Here is a 16,493-nt window from a genome sequence, read left to right as displayed (position 1 = left end):
CTTTATAAAAAATGTTGAAAATTCAACAACTTTGATCAAGCGTATACATAAATTATTCAACTTTTTTTAAAAAGGTGCATAAAAATGAAAACTTTTATTTAATAAAATGGACCCAAGTAAACAAATAATAATAATAATTGATAAAAAGCAAGGTAGTTGGTTTTGACTTTGGTATGAGAGGATTGAGGGTGGTAGTAACGTAGGGCTGAGATTCTGTGGTGGCTTAGATATTTCATGGGAGGGTGTGTCCAGAAGGTTCTTTCTCTGTGAATGTGTGAAAGTCCTTTTCTTGATGAGTTTGTGAATTTTAAGAGGAGAGAGAGAAGAAAGTTGGATCTAAGTGTGGGTCCCACTGGCTTATCAGAAGTTTAACAGCTTGGAGAATTGATTGGTTTGTCACTGTCTTAGAGCACACAAAGAGAAAAAAAGGTTAAGAACTGAACTCACTTTTCGAAAACAGGTTATGTTTGTGCAAAATAGATACTTCATTACAGACCAATATTATTATGAACCTATAATTTTAAAGATCAACTTCACACTCTAAATCAAGAATAGTTTCCCACGTTCAGATACTTAATGGTCACGATCCAAAAATATATACTATTTGAATTTTGACAAAAAGAAAAGAAAAAAATAAAAGTGACACTATGGAATTTTGGAAGATGAGGCCAATAATAAGCACCCAAAGTAGGGACATCATGGAATGTCGTCAGCATTCGTTGTAGGTTTGCATGCAAGGTGAAAACAACAGAATACTACCTTTGCTGTGTAATTTTCTCACCAAATTTAATGCTGTTTATTTAACTAACCCACCATGTTCCATTTTGGTAAGCTTATCATGATAATTTGTTGCAGCAAGCCACTGTTCATGTAGAAAACACAGTTATATGTATATGAGAAGAGAATGATATTTTGAAGTTTTGGAACTATTGTTTCATCTCATGTGATGTAATGAAGTAGACATGATGTATGATCCCGTGGGACCAGAAAGTGTTGAACCACAAGAGTTATGGCAGTGACAAAGACAAATATAGTCCTCTGATATATGTGTATGTATATATATATATATATATATATATATATATATATATATATATATCTATAGGGTGGTGGTGGTGGTCCCCGATGGCCATGTAGGAGTAGAAGTTCCTCGAAATCACGTGCCAGAACGTGACACAATACCACACAATGTATGATTCTACACAAGATACGACCATCTTCAATTCTTCATCACACGCATGCATTTAAAAGACAAGGTCTTGCAAGTAGAAGGTAAAGGTTGATATGTGAGGATCGTGGATCAATCGTGGCCTTAGCTTGCTTGAACACTCTAGTACCTGCACAATATGCTGATGGTAACCCTTTTTTTTACCATACTTGTTCATCTTTATTTTTAATGTGTAAATTCATTATTATGTCACTGTTGTTTGAGGATATTTAGAATGTTAGGAAAAGCAATGTATTTGTTGTCCGCACGCATGATATCACAAACTTTTAGAGTGTTATTAGGATATCAAATGTTTTCTTCTATTTTTTCAATTTCAATTATACTATTTTTCCAAATTATTGTATATAGATGAAACCAGTTTGTAGACTAAACTAGAATTTGCGATTTGAAAAAAATAAAATAAAATTTGATTGCAGATAATTGAAGTGGGCAACAAACATTTTTGTTCACACGATTCTTTACAGTAAAGAGCTCTATTTGGTGATCATTATTCAGTCAAAATTATTAGGTTACACCGTTATTCATGAGATGTAAATTTTAAAAACAATGGAAAATAACACAATTAGAAGAGTTAACACTAAGAATTTATGTAAGAAAAAACAGTAAAAATTTAATATTTTTGACATGTTTTTCTTGTATATAAAACGACCCCCTCCCTAATTTTATTATTTTCTTATGTAAATTTATTTCTTAACTCTTCTTGTCTAAGTTGTAAGGTAATGTACTACAGTTTATATTTTATTAAAAAAAACATTCAATTCCTGTTTACTCTTTTTGTATTTTGAAAAAGCCCCCTTTATTTATTTATTTAAATAAACGACCGATTTAAGTTCTAAAGCTTTATCTCACCGTCATATTAGTTCTTCAAGCTTTAGAAAAAAGGAGAGTCTCTAAGCTTTTTCTAGGGTTTCCTATGAACTTCCTAAAAGTACCATTTTGTTCTTCTTCATTTTAGTCCATTCTTTCAGAACTAAAGTGATAATAACAACATGTTTAGAAACAAAATGATAAAAAGAAGTCAATTTCATATATTTCAATAACATATTTAAAAATTTAAAAATCCATTTTAGTTTTTCTTAATTCTAAAAACTGATGTTACAACAAAAGTACCATTCTTGTAGACTAAACTGTTCATTCATGTGGAAAAAAATTAAATATGAATTCAAATTTCACATTAAATTAAAGATACAAAAGTTCAATAAAATATAAAGAAGATCCATCAATTTAATATATTTTTTTTTCTAAAAATAGGACATCACATTTAGGAGGAAAAGAAAAACCATATCCTTTCTTTGCTTGTGTTGTTGGAAGGCAATTGTCCACGACTTCAAAAAAATTCCCATCTCATCATCTTAATCACCAAAAAGTTTGTGGGGCACTCTGTTTTGTTCTATATTTTTAAAACTATTTTATTTCTGCTGGCTAAACTTGACTAGTAACTCAACAAACAAGGCTCATGGCATTGACTTCTTTTGGCAATTTGCAACTAGTTTTTCACAACTTGCACATTCAGAGAGACATCAATTTCCAGTTCAATGCAGCCAAAATACATCCCTTTTTGCTAAGTTATTACTTATGTGGCCCCATAGACTCTAATCACACTCCAATTTTAGTAACAATAATGCAAAGAAAGGAAAAAAGAGAACAACAACACAGAATATAGCAAGTTGCTGCAGCAAGAATAGTAATTTAACTGTCAAGTGGCTTTACTGTGACAGAAGGACATTTTATTATTATAAGAATCAATTCACTAAGTCCCTTTCAATTGCAAAGTTCAAATCCAGACACAACTTGCTCCTAGTTTTGCTTTTGATTACAGCAATGCAACAAGTGGTGTTGGCTGGTTTTTCCTTTTATGTACAAAGAGAGAAGGGTTGATCCTATGTTACAGATATTGTTGCATCACTGAATAACTTTATTTGAAAATTCATCACTGCATTAAGAAAAGTATCATATAGTGAGTTTATCTATAAAATCACACATTGATTTGAAATTGTTTATTACTTTATTGATATACATTAAGGTTTATTGCATACAAAACACCAAACATCAATCATATTGTTTGAATTTTACAAATAAATATTTATAATTTAAGGATTAAATCAGTAAAACTTATATTTGTATAAAATTAGTAAGTGGCACATCAATATTGACTATTCTTTCTTTTTTTCACAGGTATCTTTCTTTAAAGGTAATCATCATGTTCATGCCAAGATTAAACAATAAACTTCAACACTTCTCTCTTGAAAGATTCAAGATTAGTTCTTCCTTCATGCAATGGGCCAAATTTTTATCAAGATGAAATCTATCATGTGTTACTGATATTATGATAACAATTATATTTGAATATATATGACTGCATGCAAAGCATACAATTCAACAAAAAATATTTACATAGGCACTGTCCTGCCATAGAAACCTAATTTATTACTAGTATTTTACTCACTGTAATGCATAGAACACATAGTTAAGAAGATATCTTTCAAATGCTTTAGTTTTAAAAAAAAAAATCTATAAATAATCTTGTAGAAAACTAATACCAGAAAGTATTCACATGAAAGATATTCATTCTAATTAATTCATATACATGAGTAAGTAAATAAGTTAACTGAGGTATACTAAAAATATTTATATCCAAGGACTACATTTAACATAATAAGATCAAACAGTATCAACCTTGTAATTTCCAAGTTTATCTTATTAAGATCTTCAGTCACTGTGACTGATAAGATAAGATCTTTTCTGCTGAAAAAAGCAGCAGATAAGTCATAAAAGATATCTATATCCCACTGGTTCATCAACTGTTTAACTTAAACTTTAGTCAAGATAACGAGGAGTGGGTAGTGCCATATACTTCAAATGGAAAATAGAAGTCTTCTGGCCCAATTATAGATTCCATAATAAATCAAAGTAAAACTATGATATTTTCTTTATCTTGACATTAGTCAAAAGATCTATTATCTTGGTTAACGACTGATCTTTGTTGAAATACCAAGTTCATCACATTTAATGCAATCTTTTATTCCAGTAACATTCTTTTCATTCTAATCCAGTTCCATTCATGTTAATGATAAAAAGTCAATTAAGTTTCATTCAAAGCAATGTGTCATGAATACATGCTTCTCTTCAAAACATCCTCAGTTATCTATTTTCAGCTTAAATTTATAACAAAACACAGAAATTTAAAATTGAGACTTGGCCCATTGTTTTAAAGACAAGCATAATTCATATTTGTGAAATGATTTTGAGTTAATAAACAGCCGAAATTTGCTTTTCCATTGAAAGCGTGATAATTGATTTTCAACTACAAAATGAAGAATTATTCTTTACTATGTTTTTGTACTGTGTCCTCAAAATACATTGATAGACACTTATATCGATATTTTAAAATATATTAAAAAGATTTGTAAAATACTAACATCAATGTATTTTGAAGACGTAACAGATGACAATACCAAAATAAACAATTGACTCAATATATAGTTCATGAAACTTGCATTATTTTGATTTAGAATGATTTTCAGTCAATAGATAAGGAAATTATTGCAAAGAGTGCACTAGGTGCTAGCATTTCATATTTAGAAGCCCTTTCTTAGCAGAAGGCATCGGTTAGTTGGGCAATATCCTATAGCATAAGAAGATTATAATTGCAGGAATCAACTTTAATTTGTGTATGGGTAAAACACTAGCTTATAATGATATCTGGCCCCTATGACTAGGTTAGTAGCATTGCACATTTCTATCAAATTCATTCACCACGTTTAATTGATGACCGACAATCCAATTATGTCAGCATTATTTTAAAGGTGAGAACAAGTCTTGATTCTTCTGCTATGAACATGATGAAAACAATGAATTTTGTTCTTTGAAAGTGCTTACATTATTGGACCTACTATAGCACTCAATAATACAGTCTTTGTATCGGTACTATAATAACTACCAAATATATTTTTCCATTAGGAGCCATGAAATGATACATTATTATTACAAAAAAGGGCACCCTAAAAGAAGAGGAAAATTCTTGATTTTTATATGTAAACTATTCACTTCATTCTGTCCTCAAGGCTTTGATCCAATCAAGTTCAACTCTGAAATCACCTGGTCCAGATCTAGCACCTGGGACACCACCCTCAGCATTGACAGACAAAGACATGCCCAAAATACGCGATGGATTCATTTCCAATTCTGCATCTATAACATTCCCTCTCCAAGTAGGTAAATAACGAGCTAGAGGAATCTGGGAAATAAATGAATTTAATATGCATGTGATACACATCACTTGTGTTGATATCGAAAATCAACAAGGTACAAACAACACAAACGCACTCTTATGTCAATAGGCAATGCCCACTACTTAGATTACACGATGTCATTGGACTTGGATAAAGAGTATGAGTGATCCGTGCTTAGTATATTGACAAATTTCATGTGGGATGCAGAGGATCCACACAACCCTCCTTTATTGGGGCATGAGACTGATTATGAAGCCATAGACAGAGATTAACCATGTACAAAACCTAGCAAAATTATATCATATGTTGACATATTGTCCACTGAACTTCAAATAATAAGATCGGTGCACATCAAGACCTACTTTGCTCGCTAACAAATAACAATGTTGATATTTGATACTTTTATGCATAGCAACCATGACAGTTGATTGTAACATGACATGAGTTGTTCCAAAAATGAACAGCACATAAATTATAATGTTAAGCATAAGATCCACAGAAACAATCAACATTTCTTATGCACAAAAGCTCCTTCCTGAAAACTACAAATATGATACCATTAGAAAATTGTATAGAAAATTTTGAAAATCACAAGACATGAATAAAAATCCATAGTTTATCTAATTATTGTGATACTGACATCTTTATTGGTATTGAGTTTAAAAAAGAATAGAAAAGAAAAAAAAAAGTTGTGATTACATTTTAAAGTTGAAATCCTGTGAACTGTCCAACATTTATACGAGTCTGATACGGTTATGACACAAACAACTATTATTTTGAAGTGGTTACACTTCCTTGGCAGCCTCCTGTAACGTATCAGAAGCTTTCCAAATCACAAATTCTATGATCCAGTGTTAATGCTCCAGAGATTTATAATCAAAGCAAATAAATAGTGTACTGTTATGCTTTGATACCAGGAATAGTCTTCCTAATCACACCTAGACCCTTTATAAACATTGCAGTAGTAAGGCTTCTAAGGAAGTAGATGGAATATACAAAAGCAATGTGCTGATGTCCAAAATCTTTCGTTGCATCTGATTTGAGTTGTCCAAGTCCTTATTTTCCAAAAGATAAACCTATCATTTTCACCACTAATTTGGCACAACTAGTAAAATAGTGTATGGAAGGAGAAATGGTCATAAGTTGTAAGCAACAGAATACACACCACTCAACGATATTTATTTGAGTAGACGTCCTACAAGAGCGAAGGCTTTAACAACACAGTGAAAGCCTGGTTAATCATAAGTATGTTGTAACAGTGAGAAGCAAATAGAACTTACCTTTGTAATGTACCAGTTGCCTTCAGGCACATAAACAAAAGCTTGCCATGAATTATCTTCCATCTGTCCAGGTGAATTGACCCAATTCTCCGTGTAGATCTGCACGAAAATCATCAGAGGCAGAACACTCAGAACATCACTCCAGAAATGAAATTCTTAAACCCTCAACCTCTAGACTTCCTAGCATAACATAATTGGCAACGAAAAAGTGCACTCACAGTAGATATATAACATCTTCCATCTCCTTTAAGTTTCATAGCAATAGTATCATATGAATCCAAATCAATAAAGCCATCAAACTGCAGACACAAAGAATTGTGTAAGACTAACATATTTAATTAGAATTTCTCTTCTGCACACTGTCAGCGTGAAGATTTTTCCACTAATCAACTAATCAGAAATACTCTTAGATACGATTTTTAAAATAGTTAGTACAAAACTGAACAACCTTATTACACTTCAAAGATGATAATCTCTATGATTGAATGGTTGGCAAAAACCCTTTACAAGTAACATTGTTAGTGCATTCTAATTAATTTTTTTCGTAAAGAAAAAACAAAAAATAAGCACCAATAATCACATTAATAAATCCAATATGGTTGTTTTTGAAGAAATCAACCTTTTTAGAGCGCATTCCACAGAAGCCACCCCGAGTGATGTTCCATTTAGAGCCCTCAGTGACATCCAGAGAGAGGTTCCCGGAGAAGATTCCAGAAGTTACTCCATTCTCCGACTCAGTTATCTGCAGAGACGCAGAGGACAAACCTGGGTAACAAAAACATTTAAAACCCCAAAAACTGAAACGATGAAAGAACAAAAAAAAAATGCAAACTTCACAAGAATCAATGAAGTAGTGGCACGAAACGAGGCACCCCACCTCCAAATTCGGAATCAGAATACAAATGCCACTTGCTCAACTCTTTCTTGGAATTGAAGCTGAAGATGGGTCTCTCCGGTGGTGGCATCAAATCATCGAGATTACCGGATAAAGCTTTTGTTCCAATGCAGAAAAAGAGTTAGGGAGAGCAAATATTTTGAGTGAAAGAGAACGAATTGAAGATTGAGAAGAAAAAGAACCTCTCTTGGTAGCATCAACCGAAGCTTGTATCAGTCTTCGCAATCTCGACATCTCTCCCTCTGTTTGTCACTGCCGCCACCACCAACAGTGGCGACAGCTCCAACCACCAGGCTTATCAGTAAATGGGCCTTCTTTTTTGGGCTTCTTCGTCTTTAGGCCCATTTTTACGGCCTAAAATCGGGTCTTTCTTCCTGCACCTACAAAATTTCTTTTACACCTCCAAACTTTCTTTAAATTCTCAAAAAACCCTTTGACTATTTAAAGAAATCCGCAGACACCACACTCCAAAATTATGTCGACTTCCGGAAGTCAAAATATATGACTTCCGGAAGTCAAAATATATCACCGGAAGTCGACTTCCGAAAATCAAAATAAATCACCGGAAGTCGACCTCCAAAAGTCAAAAATTATCATCAGAATTCGACTTCCAGAAGTCAAAAAATATTCCCAGAAATCGACTTTCGGAAGTCAAAAAATATTCCCGGAAGTCGACTTCCTTCAAAAAAATTCTCTGGAAATTGACTTCCATAAGTCAAAAACAAAATTTATTTTGAATATTTGTAATTCTTTTTAAAATTTATACTTTTTAACTTTTAATAATTTTTTTAGTTTATTATTTTATTTATTTTTTATGTTTTCATATTTCTTAATATATATTTTTAAGAAAATATTAATATTTATATATATAATTTTATTTTTATTTAATATTCTGAAAAATAAAAATAAATATAAAAATAAGTAAAATAAAGATAATATTAAACTTTAAATAAAAAATAAAAAAATAAAAAATTTATTCTCCATCATTTAATTTTATTTAACATTTAAATTCATTTCAAAATAATAAAACTTTAAATTAAAAAAAAAAAAATATATATATATATATATATATATATATATATATACAATATATATATATATATATATATATATATATATATATATATATATATATAATATAGGGTTAAATATGTTTTTGGTCCCTCAAGTTTCAGCGAAATTTGGAATTAGTCCCTCATCAAAACTTTTGACCAATTTAGTTCTTCATCTTTCAAAATGCGTAAATTTAGTCCTTTTAACCAAATTTTGTTAAGTTTATCTGACGTTTCAAGTGCACTTCATGATAGTATTTAAATTATTTACACTGTTTGACACATTTTTTCTTCAATGTTAACTTAAATACTATCATGAAATGTGCTTGAAACATCAGATAAACTTAACAAAATTTGGTTAAAAGGACTAAATTCATGCATTTTGAAAGATGAAGGACTAGATTGGTATAAAATTTTGATGAGGGACTAATTTCAAAATTCACTGAAACTTGAGGGACCAAAAACATATTTAACCCTATAATATATATATAATTTTTTTTTTAAATTTAAAGTTTTGTTATTTTAATTTAAATTATTTTTTAATTTTATTTTTCAATAGTTTATTTAGTATTTTTATTACTTATTTTTTTATTTTTTAAAGTAATTTTTTTAAAATTTATGTGTTTTAAAAAATAAAATAAAATAAGTTAGAAAATATAAATTTTAAAAATAATTAAAAATATTTAAAATCATTTAATTTTTTTACTTACGGAAGTTGACTTCCGGTAATGTTTTTTTATTTCCGGAAGTCGACTTCCGGTAATGTTTTTTGACTTCCGGAAGTCGAATTCCGATAATGATTTTTAACTTCCGGTGATATATTTTGACTTTCGGAAGTTGACTTCCGGTGATATAATTTGATTTCCGGAAGTTGACTTCCGGTGATATACTTTGACTTTCAAAAGTCATATATTTTGACTTCCGAAAGTATGTTTGGGGGTGTGATGTCCGTGAGTTTCCTTAAATGGTCAAAGAATATTTTGGGTATTTAAAGAAATTTTGGAGGTGTAGAAGAAATGCTTGGAGGTGTAGGAAGAAAGATCCCTAAAATCTTGGGCTGTAATTTTAGGACAGATTATAAGTTTGTTCCATTTGTCTTTTTTTTTCCTTAAGATTTTAGTTCATACTTTGTAAAAAACAAGTGATTTCGGTTTCTTTCTTAACTGACATTATATTTAAGGATTTTATCTTTTATATTCGATTGCCTAAATAATTTCTTGACGGTACCAAAAGGACAAAGTTAGATGATAATTAAATGGATGAAAAAATAAAATAAACATGTACAGTATTTAAAATTGATTTATTTAAGTTTTCAAGTTCATATTAAATTTGATTATTTTTATATTGAGTTTATATTAATTGTTTTTTAGTACTAAGTATTTTGTATTTTTCAATTGAATATTTGTCATTTAATTTTTTGCATTAAGAGTGTGACGTGATTGTTATCGTGTTTTAATATTTTGATTATTTTACTTCAAATGTTAAGAAATGTCTAATTTTATATTTGATATAAAATAATATCGTGATTAATATGAAATAGCAAAAAATCTTTATTGCTCTAACTCTATGGTGATCATTAAATATTCTTACCAATATGAAGAGTTTTGTTGAATCTAATTGTTGAAGCAATTATCTATCATTCTCAAGTTCACAACCTCCTCCCAAAATTTACCTATAGAGGACTATCTTAGGTTCAAATAAGAACTTTTGAGTAATAATGATAAAGAATAAATTATAGTAAGTCACTATTTACCATGAAATAAATATACTTTTAAAAGTTTTTGATAAATAAAAGAAGTAATACATTGATTGTTAATATTATCTTACAAGGGATATTGATGATAGATTATAAAAAATTGTTATCGATAACCAATTAACCAATATTTAATTAATCTGACCGTGAATACGTATAATAATAATAATAAATTAATTTATAAATAATAAATATATAAAATTATTCGTTAATTGTTTTTATGGGAAAAAATATAATTGATATACTTTTATATATATTTAATTAAGGTTTAAATTTTTCGTAAATTTAAGCATTTTTAATTAAATTCTTATTAACTTTTTTCTTGTTTATTACTTAATATTATAATATTAATTGAACTATTTTTTTTATTGGATGATACCACTCTATTTTATTTTGTCATCTTGCTCCCTTGTTTTCATGTACTAAGAGATGTAAAGACTACAATTTAATATCTGAAAACAAATAAATAAGAGAAAATTTCTTCCTCCACCCTCATTGTTTTAAATTTCCCTTGTTGCAATTATTGTTCTGAATCATGTATCCACATATATTATATATTATAGATTATATAATCCATAATACAAAAATATTTTTAAGATCCTAAAATTCGTCATGCAAATTTATATTTTGGATTGTACTATTCATAATGTAAATTTACATTTTGAATTGTACAATCCGTAATACAAAATTATATTACGAATCGTAATATAATTTTACATTACAAATGGTAATATAGAATGCATATAGATCGTGAAATTTGAAACTTACAATTTACGTATACATTATTGATTTTTTATATTTTTTCTTACACCTTATATTATTATGATATTTCTATTTGTTTTAAAAGATTCTTGTAAATATTTTTTAGGATGAATGTGAAAGAAGATGATGAGGTGAAAGTGGAGGAAGAAGAAGAAGATGGAGGGAAGGTGGAGAAAAGCATGGAGTGCAAGGGTAGGAGAAGGAAAAAAGAGAAGGTAAATTTGACATAGGGTGCAGTAAAAAAACATGAGGTGCAAGAAGAAATTCTTCAAACAACGTGAACACATACCCAAATCGGAAAAAAATTTAAATAGCACTTCAATTGAAAGTTATAAAAATGTGAAGTACCCATAAATAAATAAGAAATTAAATAAAAACTTAATTAAAAATACTGAAATTTATAAAGGATTAAAATTTAATTAAACCTATCTTTTAAATTTATCCGATTAAGTTTGTGGAAAAAATAACTATATATTTTCATGCCTTTGCATATTTCTCACTTACTTTCTTTATTTTCTAAAATGAAGAATTATCAAGAATTATAAATTATGTTCTCTACTTTTTTTTTTTTCTTTCTTTTTTCCTTATTGTATTTTTATCAACCAAAGAAAGTCTAAAAGTTAATATTAGCATAACTTGTGAAATATTTATTTAAAATTTACTTAATGATTTTTAATTGAATGAAGGCGTGAAATAAATTTATATTGACAATAGATAACTTATGCCAATTTAATTAACAATAAATTGTGGTAATTTAATTAATAAGAAATTAAGTAGCTGAGATGTTAAAATACTGATGTGAGATGAATATCACTCAAGTGGTTAATATTTCAACACCGCAACTCACACTTTAGATTTTATATGTTACAAAATTTATTTCTTAAAACATGTACAAATTATATATTTAAATCTTTTCATTAAAATAAGATCAATATTAAATGATTAAATTATATAAGAGAAGAATTAAAGAAGATCATCTCCATATTGGTTGTTCTATTCTGTTTAGCTCAATGGCACGAAACAAATGAATATTTTCTTTATCTTTGAAGTTCTCAAACCATAAGCATTGAAAGAATGTGACAAAGCTGCTAACACATAACTAAAAACCAATAAATAAACCAGTTAGGTACCAACATTTTAACAACCTATGTTCTCAATTGTTGAAAGATAAACATAAACAAATCACACAAAGCATGCACCATTTGTGCTTGTAAAAAACAAAAAAACATGCATGTTTTGTGACATGTTATATTTTCGTATGCACTTCATTTTCATGTCTTAAAAATAAGGTTTTGAGAGGAACTTTGCATCAGTTGCTCCCTTTAGGGACCTATGAAACATGGGAGGGTTAGTAGTACTGATATGCATGGTTGTTTCATGGATGTTGATACATAGATGGAGTCAAAGAAACAAGAAAGGTCCAAAAACTTGGCCTTTTTTTGGAGCTGCTATTGAACAGTTGATGAACTATGACAGAATGCATGATTGGCTTGTCAATTATTTGTCCAAATCAAAAACTGTTGTGGTTCCTATGCCTTTCACAACTTACACTTACATTGCTGATCCTGCTAATGTAGAACATGTACTTAAGACCAACTTCAATAATTATCCAAAGGTAATTTACATCAAATGTTTGAGTCATACTACTTTTATTATATAGTGCATGCATGCAATGATCATAACCTGTTTTTACATGGTAAATCTTTGAACTCTTACAATAATTGTCTTAAAAATCATATTAGGAATGTTTTTTTATTGTTCAACTATGTAAAAGGATTTTACTCTATCAATTTAGAAGTTTCAACTGTTGGAAATCTAAGTGTGAGTTTAAGTCTCACATTAGGTGAAAATGAAACAGTAGAGTATCATAAATCTATAAATCCAAAATCTTAAGGTTTTAGGTTGAAAGTGGTGTCAATTCCTAATGTGATTGGTCTCAAGTATCATTGGTGTTGTAATTCCTCAGTTTTTTATGGAAAAGTTTGCGGTTCTGATTGCAGGGTGAAGTGTACCATTCATATATGGAAGTGCTTCTTGGAGATGGGATATTTAATGTTGATGGTGAGAGTTGGAAGAAACAAAGAAAAACTGCAAGCTTAGAGTTTGCATCCAGAAATTTAAGGGAATTTAGCACCAAAGTTTTCAGGGAATATGCCTTGAAACTTTCTGCCATTCTCAGTCATGCATCTATTCTTAACCAAGAAATAGACATGCAGGTGCTGCAACCATTCTTTATGTTCTTAATTTTGTTTTCAAATTATACAAAGTAGGAGATTATGCAGTTGATGATGGTTGAAATGTTAATTACCAGGAACTGTTGATGAGGATGACTTTGGACTCCATATGTAAGGTTGGATTTGGAGTGGAAATTGGAACACTATCTTCCAATTTACCAAAGAATACTTTTGCTGATGCATTTGACACTGCAAATATCATAGTAACACTTCGCTTCATTGATCCACTTTGGAAGATAAAAAAAATTATAAGTATAGGCTCTGAAGCACAACTTGAGAAGAGTATCAAAGTTGTTGATGATTTCACCTACTCAGTGATTCGGAAAAGGAAGGCAGAGATAGAAGATGTCAGAAAAAGTGGACAACAAAATCAGGTAGTTTTATATCCTAACCACATAGTAAAGATCAAACACAAATTGATTCATGACCTATGTTAAAAAACAGATGAAGCATGATATATTATCAAGATTCATAGAACTAGGAGAAAGCAATGCAACGGACAAGAGTTTGAGAGATATTGTGTTGAACTTTGTGATTGCTGGGAGAGACACAACTGCAACAACCCTGTCATGGGCCATATACATGGTAATGACACATGCTCATGTTGCTGAAAAACTTTACCTGGAGCTGAAACTTTTTGAGGAGAATCATGCAAAAGAACAGAACATTTCCTTGCCTCAATGTGACAAAGAGGACTCAGAATCATTCAATCAAAGAGTAGAGCAATTTTCAAGGCTTTTGAATAAAGATTCACTAGAGAGATTGCACTATCTGCATGCTGTCATAACAGAGACCTTAAGATTGTATCCAGCAGTTCCTCAGGTATGCATTTTCCTACATCGATTTAGTTCTAGGTATGAAAAATCCACAAAAATGTGAGGTAACTTTTTAATTATTGCTCAAACAACAATTTTCCTTTTAATTATTGCTCAAAAACCAAATTACCTCACACTTAAAATGTGTCTTTAAGTTTCTCAATTTTCAGTCTTAATCCCTATATTCTATAAACACAAAGATCTTCATCCTCTCAAGCATCATTGTTGTGTTGTTGTTTTTATTACAATGGTCTAAGTCAGTCACCAAAATAAACCATTGACTTTAATATCACTTACGTATTTCTTTTTTCTAAGGGAGAATTCATAATTCATTACATAAATGTGAGTGGAATCCAACCCACATAAGAATTGACACCAATTTCAATCCAAAACCTTAAACATAAGGTTTACCATCTTTTTCATTATTACTGTGATTTAGACTCACACCCGAATTCTCAACAATCTATTAACAAAACACATTTTTCTCTTGGATTTATCTTATCACAAGCAAAGCATTTTCATGTACTTTTAAAGAGAGGTTGACTTCACTAAGGTTGTTGCTTTAAATGTACTACTTTTTCTTCCATGAACCAGTTTTTTGTGAACATCAGTGTTGAATTGTAGGATCCTAAGGGCATATTAGAGGATGATGTATTGCCAGATGGAACGAAAGTAAAGGCAGGAGGTATGGTAACATATGTTCCATACTCTATGGGAAGGATGGAATATAATTGGGGTCCTGATGCAGCTTCATTTGTCCCTGAGAGATGGTTCAAAGATGGTGTTCTAAAGAACGAGTCTCCATTCAAATTCACTGCTTTTCAGGTACTTTGTATTTGTATTAGGTTTTACAAAGAGGATTTCACTGGTGAGACACAACACAGACGTGAGTCCAACCACATAAGGTATTGGTTAGAAAATGGTGTCAATGTCTTATGTGGTTGGGCTCAGGTCTCGTTAGTGTTGTGTCTTCCTAGTGAAATTCCTTTGTAAAGTCTAACACTTTGATCTCTTCAAAACTCTGTAATATGATGTGATAACAATCCAAAATTGGTGTTTCATTGTTTTCCTTTGCACCTATAGGCAGGCCCTAGGATATGCCTTGGCAAGGACTCTGCATATCTGCAGATGAGAATGGTGCTAGCTATTTTGTGCAGATTTTACAAGTTCAACTTGGTGCCAGGTCACACAGTTAAATATAGGATGATGACAATATTATCCATGGCTCATGGTTTGAAAGTTACCATACACAAACGTTGTTGACAATATTATCAATATGTGATTGATTAATCATGTGTCACATAATCATAATCATCCTCACATGTTTTTAGCCATTCAATAAATAAATGAGTCAAGTTTTTTTTTTTTTTTATAATTCAAATTTGTTCTAATTTCTCTAGGAGATTTTCTACATCAACTAAAATTTAAAGGTTAAATATGCTTTTAGTTTGGAATTAGTCAATTTTCAAACTTTAGATCAATTTAGTCCTTCATTTTTCAAAATACGTGGATTTAGTTATTTTAATCAAATTTTATTAAGTTTATTTAACATTTCAAGCGCGTTTCATAATAGTATTTGACTTAAAAACATTAAAACAAAAATTTGTCAAACATTATAAACAACTCAAATATAATCCTGAATTGTGTATGAACTTAAAAAAATTTAATCAAAAGGACTAAATCCACGTATTTCGAAATATGAATGACTAAATTAATTTAAAATTTTAAAATAGACTAATTTCAAAATTTACTAAAAATTAAATGACAAAAACATATTTAACACAAATTTAAATATCCAACCCAACTTGATTCTGATTATTGGGGTATATCCCATTGTGGTTCTCATTGTTACCAAAATGTGAGGATGAACCTCATAATAAGATCATTGGATTTGAAGTGCATACTACTTTTTTGTCATGTGGCCCTTTCAATTTGAATTAAAGTTTTGATATAACAAAAATACTTATCCATTTAAAAGGCCCTTATCTTTTAAATAAAAAATCACAAAAAAAAAAACGAAATTACTCCTAAAAAATGTAAATAATAAGAAGAAAGTGATAGTTGCTTTTTTGGAGTATGATGATTGGTTTCTGCACCTTTAAACAGCTAGCACTTACCACTTAAATGTTTCGTACCCATTCAACATGTTCTCATGTTCTTCTAAGCATTTCGTCATGCTTCATGCTTGATGATTCCTTTTAGGGTGATGTACGAACGAAACATTACGTAATGAATACATGAT

At 30.0% G+C, this 16,493-nt stretch overlaps 2 protein-coding genes across 4 annotated transcripts; one reads left to right on the top strand and one right to left on the bottom strand.

Moving 5' to 3' along the window:
* Positions 1–5,068: 5,068 nt before the first annotated feature.
* On the bottom strand, positions 5,069–7,963 carry LOC114165944 (NADH:ubiquinone oxidoreductase intermediate-associated protein 30). 2 transcript variants are annotated; one of them, XR_014985139.1, is made up of 7 exons: positions 7,818–7,963; positions 7,618–7,731; positions 7,360–7,505; positions 6,959–7,039; positions 6,741–6,839; positions 5,555–5,745; positions 5,325–5,465 (listed from the first exon to the last, which is right to left on the bottom strand). XR_014985139.1 is itself a non-coding variant. In XM_028050583.2 (6 exons), the coding sequence occupies exons 1-6, from the start codon at positions 7,867–7,869 to the stop codon at positions 5,277–5,279; spliced, it is 681 nt and encodes a 226-aa protein (XP_027906384.1). In that variant the 5' UTR covers positions 7,870–7,963; the 3' UTR covers positions 5,069–5,276. The 2 variants fall into 2 exon arrangements, 1 of the variants encoding a protein (XP_027906384.1); XM_028050583.2 differs by lacking the exon at positions 5,555–5,745 and having other exon boundaries at positions 5,069–5,465.
* A 5,180-nt stretch (positions 7,964–13,143) lies between these two features.
* Positions 13,144–15,618, top strand: CYP704B1 (cytochrome P450, family 704, subfamily B, polypeptide 1). 2 transcript variants are annotated; one of them, XM_085668384.1, is made up of 5 exons: positions 13,144–13,418; positions 13,514–13,810; positions 13,881–14,258; positions 14,876–15,076; positions 15,339–15,618. In XM_085668384.1, exons 1-5 carry the CDS (start codon positions 13,224–13,226, stop codon positions 15,381–15,383), a joined length of 1,116 nt encoding a protein of 371 aa, XP_085524510.1. In that variant the 5' UTR covers positions 13,144–13,223; the 3' UTR covers positions 15,384–15,618. The 2 variants fall into 2 exon arrangements, with proteins under 2 accessions (XP_085524510.1, XP_027908588.2); XM_028052787.2 differs by having other exon boundaries at positions 13,154–13,418; positions 15,335–15,618.
* The last annotated feature ends 875 nt before the right edge of the window (positions 15,619–16,493 follow it).

This window comes from Vigna unguiculata, chromosome 10, assembly GCF_037176805.1.
Source record: "Vigna unguiculata cultivar grain cowpea cultivar isolate G323 ecotype 2 chromosome 10, ASM3717680v1, whole genome shotgun sequence".
Taxonomy (NCBI): domain Eukaryota; kingdom Viridiplantae; phylum Streptophyta; class Magnoliopsida; order Fabales; family Fabaceae; genus Vigna; species Vigna unguiculata.
This window is presented reverse-complemented; position numbering and strand designations above follow the sequence as displayed.